General features: G+C 42.8%; 1 protein-coding gene across 1 annotated transcript in view; it reads right to left on the bottom strand.

The window, feature by feature from the left end:
* Positions 1–12,631, bottom strand: part of LOC117481001 (endonuclease V-like) — a 92,696-nt gene that overhangs the window by 35,157 nt on the left and 44,908 nt on the right. The window contains exon 8 of the mRNA XM_034128433.1: positions 12,496–12,565. Coding sequence (XP_033984324.1) covers positions 12,509–12,565 — 57 coding nt within the window. The 3' untranslated portion in view covers positions 12,496–12,508. The remainder of the gene's footprint in view (positions 1–12,495; positions 12,566–12,631) is intronic.

Here is a 12,631-nt window from a genome sequence, read left to right on the forward strand (position 1 = left end):
AAGTCTGAGAGGGTGAGGAAGATAATCAAAACTGAACAAGAACGACAACTCTACCCTCAGCTCACTCCTTTCCTGTAAAATAGAGGTCCAGCCCACACATATGCTCCATCAAGGATGGTGCTACAGGCCGCAAGGCATTGCACTTACAACTACAATAAGCATGTTAATGTGAACCTACAGCTCCGGCGAACCTCTAGCATCCCCCCCCCCCCGCGGTGGTTTTGAAATGCTCCCGATTTCTGAGGTCTCTCAAGGTTGGCAAGTATGCCCTGAGGTCTTGATGTCCGTATCAACGCAGTAGAATGCAGCATGAATCTATCTATGGCGTGACTCACCCTCTGACACATGTCTCGGGGTGTGATTTACCCTCAAGGCTGCTGGGAATGACGGCAGCGTTGTGACGGGTGTTTTTTTTGGGGGGGGAAGTACACGTTTAAATGGATTATAAACGTTATTCAAACAATCCTGCTTGAAAAAAACTTGCACATATTTGAATTCATTTTATTCTATTTGATTTTTACAGGTATATCTATATTTCATCTATATAGTATGTATAGTATTGTAACGTTCCACAATAGGAGTCGGAAACAGGCCTCAAGTTCTTAGGTTTAATAACTCCTTTGATAGCATACAGATATAGGTTCATAGGTCACAGGTTACAGGTCGCAGGTTCAACATCACTCAGTACTCCACTCCCTAACTCACACACACACAGCAGGGTCAACGTCACCACTCTCCAGCCCTCCCCCCTCTGCTCCCCCAACCACAGGCCCGCACACCGACCAGCATTACTGTGCAGCTCTGTGATTGGCAGAGAGACGGGGGATGCTTGAGTGACCCACAGAGCACCTTATACCAGGTCGCTACAGTATGTAGTTCATGTAGTTTTAATGAAATAGTTTATTAATTTTCTTTCTTTTTTATTGTCCTTTTTATTTTACAATGTATGTTCTTTGACTGTGTTTAAGAATGCAACATGTACACCAAGGCTAACATTCCTCAGCATCATGTTAAAATGATTTAAATATATGATTATGTAAATTGTAAATGTGTCTATTATACAGCATAATTTATTCAGTATTCTTCATATTGTGTATTCCGTGGATACTTTATATCTTTTTTCTATTGTTGGAGGGAAGAGGAAGGAAATGTTGCCCGTTTCCACGTGGAATGGGCTGCTTTCCGAAACACATTGAACACGATACAGGTGACAGGCGGCCGCCATCAGACAGGAAAACGTTTGAAGCTACCTGGACCAGGGTTATGGAAACTGAGCTACAGAAAACATGGCTGATGTGCAAACAAAGAGCAGAAACAGGAGTCTCTGTACAGTAATGTATTTATTAGATTAAGGATGTGTGCTGAACATTTTTTTACTTTTAACTTTATGTTGTTTTTTGTCATTTGATTTAAGGTGCATCTCAGGGGATGTTAAGAGCAATCCAAAAGTTATGTAACTAGTAGTGTAACTATTTACTTCCAGCAGCGAGTCATTTAGTAAGGTAAGGTTACTTATTTTTTTACATGAAGTCATGTGTAATGCATTACTTTTTGTGAGTCACTACCCCAACACTGCTCATCTACCCGCCCATGTTTCTCCCCCCCTGTCTTCCCATCTCTCATTCCTGGGGGCTCAGCGATTGTTCTTGTTATCGCTGAGGAGTGCACGGGGGTTTGGTGTCAGTGGGTATGTGTTTGACGGTGAGGCGGCGCTGGAGAAAAACGAGGCAGGTGGTGGCAATTTATCAACACTGGAGCGGCGGGTCCTGGCAGAGGGAGGCGAAGCCGCGCAAAAAACGACGCTCAGGGTGTTCCTGCGTGAGGCCGGGTGTGATGGAATGGATGCAGTTTCTCCATCGCTGCCTCAGAAAGACAGTAGGGAAGATGGATGAAGAGGGAAAGGGAGATAAGGGAGGGGAGGGGTGAAGAGAGGGGAGGGGAGGGTCTTTCCTCTATCTGCAGGCTTCCACATCAAGCACTGGCTGTTCTCACTCAGCTACACCGAAAAAACTGAAACGTTGACTTTTATTAAATGTATTGTGTCGACGGATTTAACAAAACTATATTAGGTCAGTTGAAAGCAATGATATTAAGTTCAATTAAAAAATAAAAGGTTAAACTTAATATTATTGCTTTCAACTAACCTAATAGTTATGTGAAACTAGAAAATGCATTTCCTGCAGAAAATGCGTGTGAATGCTGTAAACTGTGAACATTTGTGGCTGAATTTAGCTGAAAATGCAGAAAAAGCTGAATATGTTATTAGCTGAATGGTCTCTGTAGCTGCTTTTAGCTACAGAGACCATTGTGTTGCTGAACTTAGCGGAGAAATGCAGAAAAGTGAAATGATTTGAATCAAATTGTTACAGCTCAAATGCATTGCAATGACTTTGTTGAAAACTTGAAAGTGAAATGTTAAACTGGAAGAGTAGGAAAAATAGTGAAGAAGCTTAATATTTAAAAGAAAAGGTTTTAAAAAAGGTATACAGTAAACAACAACATGTATAGCCTCAATGTCCTGAAATAGCTGAATAAGTTAATAGTTGAATGGTTTCTGCAGCTGAAAGTAGGCTGAAGGAGTTACATATCAGATGTAAGGAGTAGTAGATGAATGTGTATTAAGAAGAGAAAAGAAAGTAAAAAAGCTTGGAAAAGCAGCAGAATATTTGAACTGCAAACTATTGAACTAACTTGATGCTCCCCAGGGAAGATTTCTTTTTAAATATTGAAGTTAAATGCATCAATCTGGTGCACTTTGAGAAAAAGTGTAAAAGATATGAAAAATCTGAAGAATACGTTTTATAGCTGAATGTCTTGTGATCATTTTAAAGTTGTAATGAAGTCTGTAGCTGAATGTATGTGGAAGGAGTAGCATTTGGCGCAAGGTGTAGGTAAAAGAGGATTTGAAGGTTCCTCCCATTGAGTTACATGTTAAAAAAAGAGTTTAAAAAGCTGAATATTTAAAAAAGTATACAATATTTTGAAAAAGTTGAAAGTTTCCCATCATGTGCTGAAAAGGCTGAATCGTTTTAAATATCCCTCCACACTCCTCCTCACATCCCAAGGAGTCAGTCTTACACTCACACACTTTTTTCACTCTCCCCTTTTTTCTCTTTTCTGAGTAATTTGTATCTCTGTTGGCGTGGAAACAGATGACAGGATGCCGATACGGGGAATGAAACTCTTTCAAAGTCCAATGATGCTGTGTCAACTCTCTCCATCGCTCCCACCCACCCTTTAACTATAAAACCATATATTTTTGTGCACACACACGCGCACACATGTGCACACACCCACCCCACCCCTTCAATGTGCTGTCATCATGTCCATGTATCCTTGGGCAAGACACTTAACCCCCAGTTGCTCCTGATGGCATGGCCAAAGGTATATGAATGTTAGATTCCTTGAGCAAAGTGGCACTGTTCTGATCGAATGATGTGCAATTGGGTGAATGATGAATTGTAGTATGTAAAGCGTTTTAAGGGGTCGTAATTGTGATGGAAACTTCTGAAGCAATGGAGACGAAACTCTGAGAGACACGAGGAGAGCAGGAACTTTGATGGCAAACACTGACGGTTTATTTGGAGCTTCGGCCGGAGAATTCACAAGACATGTCGTGTGCCATGAGGTGACACAGCGGTGGCCAAACCAATTCTGAAGATCTCTACCCCAGACCCCTGTATTTAGCTGGTTCTGAGAGAATAATCAACATGCTGCATAACAAGATAAAACAGGCAAAGCACAATAACACCTCTATCAGCTGACGCCAACAGGCAGGAACAGGGAGACAAAACACTGAGAGCACAGCACCCCAAGGTGCAGGCCTGTCCTCAGTGAGGGCAGAACAAACTGGGTCAAAGTTATGGGCCTAGGAAAATATTTCCCCAACAGTAAAGACTGGATGATGTCACGGTCTGTTTATTTTTCCTGTTTTTTTAAAAATGTATTTTCTCCTTGTGTCTTGTCTTCCTTGCTGTGTTTTCCCTCCTCCCTCATTTGTGTGATTGTGTCCACCTGCTGCCCCTGTGTTCCAGCTGTGTGTTGTCTTGTGATTACCCTTGTGTATTTAGTCTTGCTTTTCCATAGCTGCTTCTCAATGGCAAGGAAGAATCCTTCAGAGCCTCTATTTCAAGGATGCTACGTCATCGAATCCCGCAATAAGGACTGTTCCAATGTACAGGATCCTTGGAATTCTACAGAGGACTGAATCCTTCGTTGCAGAAAATGTCAAGGCTGCTTATGTGTATCCTCGGCGGTCTTAAATGACCCACAATTCTTTGCACACGGACCAATTTCCAAAATCGTTGGCGGAAAATGGCTGAATCCGTGCATTTAAATGTAAGTATGTTCAGTGGCGTAGTAAATGTGTTGGTAAATATGTTACTTTGTTCAATTTGTTATCACCATAAATGGGTTCTGTGAAAGTTCAATTTAAGGCGGGGCCTTGCATATGATGCACACCTGCACACTTGCTAGCCTGTTCCATTCTTCATTCTCCGAATGCTAGGAAGGATTCTTGCCGAGCCTCTGAAGGACTTGACTCGGAAGGACATCCTACCAAGGAAGCGTCCTCGACTTTGAGAAACGGCTCTTGTGTTCCTTGACGGTTCCTTGTCGTCTTTCTTGTCCCCTCCATGTTTGTTCATGTCGGTTTTTGTCCTGATCCTTCCTTGTGATACCTGGTCATGTTAAGTTGTTCCTTGTTTTTCTTTGTCATCGGCTTTTTTTTTAATTAAAGCTCACTTTTTGTTAAGACTCCTTGATTCCCTTTTTGTACTGCGATTGGGTCCTGCCTTCATACCAAAACCCTGACAGATAAAGTGCTACAGTATAAATACAGTCCATTTAGCACTTTTTAGTGTCCCTGTTTCTGTTGCTTCTTGCAGGTTTGTTTTTTTATTGCGCATGTTTGGTCAAGTTGGTATAGATGTTTCTTAATTTGCATGTGTTGTTTGCATACTTTTTGAAAATGCAGCACTTTTCTCCTGGCAGAGAGATCATTTATATTAAAAAAAAACTCTTGGCAGAACGTTGTCCTTCATAGTTCAAAACTACTCATGAATCCATCTGTTAGTATCTCAACAAACAGCAGAATGTGCTCATGATTTAATCTTCCTGCCAGAGAAGGGAGTCACAGTCCAGATTAGAGAGGGCTGAATATGTACGAAGCACAAACACATTAGGAAGAAGCTGAGCCTGTGAAACTGGGACAAATGAGGGAACAATAAGTGGGGAAGGTAAAAACAGGACCAATAAGAAAAGGAAACCCGAAAAGAGAAGAATGGCTTCATCATAACTCCAGCTTCAATTTTGACATCAAATTAAACAATGAGCATTTTTCAGTTTTATGTTCATGCATTCTGGAAGAGAGTCAGAACAAGAAGAACAGCTCAGCAAAGGGCTATGATGAAGGGATAAACAAGTGGACTCAGATGTCTGTGATAAAATGTTTTTGACGCAGTGATTAAAGGGTATTGTCAGAAAAAGCAAAGCCCATCTTCTCACAACATGCTGGGCTGCTTGGCTTCAGTTTGTACAGTACATAAAGTATAAAACAGCATGTATATAAAACGGGTTGATTGGATATAGCCAGTAATAAATGGTCTCTAAACAAAAAAACAACAAAAAAAACATGATAGAAAAACAGTCTTCAATAGCTTAAATGTACTATTTTAAATATATATGTTAAAGCAGCATTACAGAATGTATATATTCAGTGTTTTGCACAACAAGCTAAAAATCACACACATTTGACATATTATCTTTTGGAGCTAATAAATTCACTGCCTGATGCTAGAAACAGGAATGGTGAGAGGGATTAACTTAAACCAAGTATTCAATGGTGTAAAGATGTAGGCCATTGAACCAAACAGTATTCTAAAACAGGCTAAGAGGCCCAGACGACCTGAGGGGATTACAGAGCTAAGTGACAGTTTTCTGTACGTTCATTTCTTTGAGTTTTAATTGGATTTTTATATGCGATTAAAAAGATCAAGACTAAAAAAAGACTATAATGGCAGAACGTCTAGGCCGGGGATAGAACATTAAAGCATGACAAAAATAACTTCATGCCTATTGGTTACTTTGTTTTATACGCAGGGGTAAGTTGTTCCATAAGGAGATCCCAGTAGATACAAACATTTCTTACAGTACATGGGCTTCCAACCATGTTCATTTGCTATTCTTACAATTCCCCCTTTTATGTTTCAGTTGTTTAACTTGATCTAAAACAGGTAATAATTCACTTCGCTTTGTTTCGACTGGCCCTATGTGTCCTGTGAGGAGCTTTGAGCCTGTCTGATAACATTGTTTTGCTTTTAGGAAAGTCCATTTAACTTTTTAAGACTTGAAGATTTACCAACCTTTTCTTTTGTCTAATCTACATGAACTGTGATTCAATTTGTATGTGTGTGAGGGAAAGAGTAGATACAGGGACTACGGCCAATGAGGAAAAAGTATCATTAAAGCTTTGAGTCTTGGTCACCTGAACATGTTTTATTTACTGACCCTCAGAGAGAGAACTGGCATCAGAACTGTTTGCTCCACATTCTGGGCCTGACACAAACTTCCACAGGCTACACCTTCAGGACGGACACACACACACACACACACACACACACACACACACACACACACACACACACACACACACACACACACACACACACACACAACACACACACACACACACACACACACACACACACCACACACACACACACACACACACACACACACACACACACACACACACACACACACACACACACACACACACACACACACACACACACACACACACACACACACACACACACACACACACACACACACACACACACACACACACACACACACACACACACACACACACACACACCTCTCTTTGCCCTCTAATTGTATACCGTAAGCTACATGCTACAAGCATTGACCAGCAGCGCAGGATTGCCACAGTTGCTGTGTGTGTTAAAAGCTACGTTTAAAGTATAATAATCACAATCATAGTATCGCAACAAAACCCTGGTTACGAAACCAATTAACATAATGCTGAATGAAGGTGATATCTGCACTGCCCAATACGACTCAAAGGACACTATTTTACATAGAAGTGAAGGAAGAACGGGAGGAGAAGAGCGATGAAGCATTCAGCAGCTCAGTCCTCCAGTTAATACTGAGCTGAATATCATCTGCAGCAACAAGCAGTGTCCTTGTACCACTATCACTATTTAATGAGAGCATCTGCTCCCAACAGAGCCCAAGTCCAACCGCAGGCCAACTAACAGTCGAAAAGCCAACGATGGTAACGTTGTCGCCGGCTTCCATAGTGATAATAATTTCCCGCACAAGAGATTGATTATAAAATATAACACTATAGTGGGAGGCTAAAAGAGAAGCACAGTGAGTGCAATGCCAAAGAAATGCATGATGGCCTATGTAAATATTATGGATTTGGTCCAACATTAGTTTTCAAGCAGTTGTTTCTGCTGTTTAGATGGACAAATCATATAATGGAAACAGTCGAAAGCGGGGTAGAAGTAAAGAGGAAGAAGTCAAAAGAAATCGGGGCTATAGCCACAGTTTAGGCATCGGTAAATTCTCATGACTGGTCAGTAATAAAAGCAATCAAGGGCCGGAGAGAAGGTTAAATCTAGAAACAAGCAGCATATCGCTCCGTCACTGGAATCCCTGAGAAGTTTTGATCCTCTTGCCGTCCTTTATTGTACAGACATTGATTTTTCCACACTCTTCCCCTCCCTCCCTACACACCCCTGTTGTTTCCCTCCTCTGTTCAGATCTCTTCATCTCCTCTCCTGCTGCTTGTCTTTCATGTCTCTCTCCTCTCTCTTTGACAAAGACAGAAAATTCTATTTCTCTTCCTCCGCCACCCAGGGACACAACCCACGGTACGCTGTGGGGCCGCTCGTTCCCCCAGACCATCTGCGGGTGAACACTAGAACCAGTTCAGCCTGTTAGTTAAGGGCTCGCTGCTGAAGCGTAGAATGATTCAATCAGCATGTCCCAAAGCATTGCACACATAAAGGGCCCGTGAGGAAGATCCAAAGTGAGAGACAAAACTGTTGGTTCCACCTGAGTCCTACGTGGATGTCTCGGGTCTAAAGCCTTTACAAGTCCAGGAAGATTTTAATGTCCCAGAAGATTGTAATGTCCCGCACAATTGGGGGAAATTCTGGTCAAATGTTATCATAGGAAGGCTATATAAAGAATGACATCAATAAGGCATATAGATTTTTATTTTTATTAACAAGTAGGCTGTGTAAAATAAAGTCCCGTAGATAGAACTTGTGCAAAGCGCAACATTCTTTATAATATTATCAATATTACGCAATCCTACGCCGTAACTCTTCACACTTTAGCACAGCATTAGGCCTTCATATTCTCATAAAAATAAAACTGAAGAAAAACTATTTGTAACAAAATACATGTCGGTCAGTCTGGTTCATAACATATTTACCCTAACATTATTTTCACAATATTGATATTGAGGTATTTAGTCAAAATAATCTTCATATCCCCCAACCCTAGAAAGAAGCAGTGTAAAGTCCAGGATCACTTAAGGGGGACTGAGCCTTAAGGCCGACCTAGTTACAAGCCAAAGGAACAATTGCATGGATTTCTCGTTTTTTATCTTTACACAAATATCGTCATACACTGGCTATACACTACAATACACTCACTGGCCACTTTATCAGGTACACCTGTTCAACTGCTCGTTAACGCAGATATCTAATCAGCAACTCAATGCATTTAGGCATGTGCAGTAGACATGGTGAAGAGGACCTGGTGAAGTTCAAACAGAGCATCAGAACGGGGTAGAAAAGTGATTTAAGTGACTTTGAACGTGGCATGGTTGTTGGTGCCAGGCGTGCTGGTCTGAGTATTTCAGAAACTGCTGATCGACTGGGATTTTCACGCACAGCCATCTCTAGGGTTTACAGAGAATGGTCCGAAAAAGGGTAAATATCCAGTAAGCGGCAGTTCTCTGAGCCAAAGATGCCAGAGGTCAGAGGAGAAAGGCCAGACTGGTTCAAGATGATAGAAAGGCAACAGTAACTCAAAGAACCATTAGTTACAACCAAGTTCTGCATAAGACCCTCTCTGATGCGGCTTTCACACCGGCGCTTTTCACTTTCTAGCTCCTAGCGAGAGCTTTTCTGGTTCAGCTCCCGTTTCCCTTTTCAGCTCCCGCTCTGTTCACACTGCCCAGAGCTGCCGCTGCTGCGTCATGACGTCACAGTTTACGTCGCTGATTTTCTCCCACAACAACAACGGGCCGGGGACTGCATCGGGTCGATGATCGTGTTGCTTTTAATCATACGAAGCCAGATTAAATTAAATAACGACTTCTCCAACCTTATACTTTTCTCCAGAGTGCCGTGGTTCATTGTTTATTAATGTGTTTCAGCGGCATTTACCGACCGCTGCAGTGCTGGCCGGCTGCTCTTCAACGGGAGTGTATTCTCCCGTTAGCTCCGGGTTAGTTCACACGGCTCTAAAGTATTCACTGTCTGACTGTCACACAAGCAGCTGATACATATCCCCAGTTCCCCTTAAGTGAATGTGTGTCAGTCTGAATTGACACTGTTTGGCATCACAACGCTGTTATGAAAGTTTCTCTGGTATAACATGGGTGATGTTAGCATAGCAACCGAAGCTAAACTGACTACTTGCTAAGCCGTTTTCTACAGGCACATTTTACCGGCGTATTTTTCATTATGATTCTACTTCTGATAGTCGGACATGACAACCTGTATAGCCCATGTATCTCCACAAGGATCAATAACAGCGAACGGATGGTCAAAGTAAGGTTTCCTGCACGCCTCGACGTAAGAGACGTAAGCGACGCCGCGTCATAGCTCCGAAGCTCTTGCCTCTGGACCGACAATTTTTTGGAGCTGGAAGTGAACCGCATTCCGGAGCTATGACGCGCCGCCGCTGCGGTGTGAACAGGAAAAACCGGCGCTTTTCAGGCTCTAGCTCCCAGCAGGAGCTGGAAAAGCGCCGGTGTGAAAGGGGTATGAGTGCACAACACGTGGAACCTTGAAGCAGATGGTTCTACAGCAGCAGAAGCCCACACCGGGTTCCTGTCAGCTAGGAACAGGAAACTGAGGCTACAATTCACACGGGCTCACCAAAACTGGATAATAGAAGATTGGAAAAATGTTGCCTGGTCTGATGAGTCTGGATTTCTGATGCGACATTTGAACAGTGGGGTCAGAATTTGGCATAAACATGAAAGCATGGATCTGTCCTGCCTGGTATCAACAGTTCAGGCGGGTGGAGGGTGGGGTAATGGTGTGGGGGATATTTTCTTGGCATAGTTTGGGCCCCCTGGTACCAATTGAGCATGGTTTAAACGCCACAGCCTACCTGAGTGTTGTTGCTGACCATGTCCATCCCTTTATGACCACAGTGTACCTATCTTCTGATGGTTACTTCCAGCAGGATAACGCACCATGTCACAAAGCTCAAATGATCTCAAACTGGTTTCTTGAACATGATGATGAGTTCACTGTCACTCAAATGGCCTCCACAGTCACCAGATCTAAATCCTATAGATCACCTTTGGGATGTGGTGGAACCAGAGATTCACATCATGGATGTGCAGCCGACAAATCTGCAGCGACTGTGTGATGCTATCATGTCAATATGGACCAAAATCTCTGAGGAATGTTTCCAGCAACTTAGACTATGCCATGAAGAATAAAAGAATGGGGGTCCGACCCGTTACTAGCAAGGTGTACCTAATAAAGTGGCCGGTGAGTATATATACAATGGTTGAAATGTCAGGAATGTATGAAAATAGATAGCAGCCAAACCAAGCTGGTGTCCTTACTTCACACTGAATTTGTATTAACATTATATTATGTTATTTAGCTGAAGCTTTTATCCAAAGTGACTGAAATGTTGGCTGCAGGGTATCTAAACACTGACCCATCGACTGCTAGATCAGCGCATTATCCCCCTGTGTTATGTAGTTTTTGTGCATGTAAATGGTCTGCAAAGGCTCCCACACACTACCCCCACCCACCTCCATTGAACTCCTTTGTTTATCTCTGTAAGCTAAATGACATATAAACCATATAACACTCACACTTGTATTGGTTAGCGCTCCAATGTGTGATAGGCTAAGGGGTGTGACATCCCTAAGTGGTTTAAAGCACGGAAACATGTTACAATAGAGGCAGAAAATACAAATATGAACAGGAAAATTAGATTATGATGTCCTCAAAGTAGTTTTGGGACATCCTGCTACTGTAAGTCATTTACCCCCCCAAGCAATCTGTCTTGGTGATTTAGACCTGCTACAATGTAAATGAAGAGATGCCAAGCCTGAAGTGTGTGGCTCACTAGCTGCAGAGGTGTAGTCTCTGATGGACGGTGCCTGCAGCAGCCTGTTGACTGAGTGAGAGGGTAGAGCTGGGTCGAGGCGTATAGGAACCTGCTGCAGCTCTGCATACTCAGCACAAAGCATCTCTCCCTGTCTCCGTCTCTTTGTAGAGAGGATGATCAAAGAGCGGAGCACGCTCTGAGGATTCTCCACGTCAGGGAGCCTCTGGGTGGATGAACACGGACATCCCATTATGTTTCCCAGTGGGGTAGGGTGAGGGATGTGAGAGTGCACACGGCCTCGTGGGCCTGCGTGTGAGCAAAACCTGTGAGTGTGAGCTGCTGCACTCTGGGTCCGGAGTGTTGCATTCTGTGCACGTTTGGAAATACTTGTCTTCGCGGGGTAAGAGGGATTGCTGATTGAGTTTTCGCAGCATCTAAGTGTCAAGCAGTCCGCGGCTTTGATCAGTAATGAGGAAGGTGTAGGGCCGAACTGAGCGGCGCTGCCTGTTATTTCAGATGAGAATCACAGGATCAAAGGCTTTTTCTCTCCTCACCATTCCATCTCGCTTTCTGCTTCTATGTCTGCTTAACCTCGGGCGTCCTCGGCTCACCTCTGCCCCTTCCACACCCCTCCGAAAATGCAGAGAACTTGTCAAAGGCTCTTAAAGTCTTTAAGTTCACCCTGTGCTGCAGCTCGAAGTAAGAGAGTCACTGAAACAGGACGCCTGCTCTGGTCTTCGAACCACCACTATGCAGATTACAGTGTATTGTATTTGTTTAATTCCATACATTTGAACTATTCTTCTGTTTTACTGTCTCTCTGCACCTATTGTGCTCCAGCTAAAAGAAGAATTTTAGAGACAAATCTTAAACAATCTTCAGTTTTTTTAGGGGTTTATCCTGCTTCTACAAGTAATTTGCATAATTTAAAGAGCAAATTAGATGAGAATGATTAGGCTTTCTATCAACAAACTTGGCTTTGCTTAAGGATTTGGGGAAATTCCTGGATGAGTCACTTGCTAAAGCCTATTTTAAGCCTGTGTAAATCACTCCTCTCTCCCAGAGGTAGCACACATAGACGACAAGATATCTGTGTGCGTGAGTGTGTGCATCAAAGTGTGTTTAGTGCATTTTATCACTTACCTCATTCTTTGCATCATGTATCTGCTGCTGGGAAGTGTTTGCGAAGGTATTCTCTGGAGAGACAGTCGGCCTGTGAGAAAGAAAGTGAGAGAAAGGAAATTATAGAAAGTTAAAAAAAGAGGGAGAGATTCCACAT

This window comes from Trematomus bernacchii, unplaced genomic scaffold, assembly GCF_902827165.1.
Source record: "Trematomus bernacchii unplaced genomic scaffold, fTreBer1.1, whole genome shotgun sequence".
Lineage (NCBI taxonomy): Eukaryota > Metazoa > Chordata > Actinopteri > Perciformes > Nototheniidae > Trematomus > Trematomus bernacchii.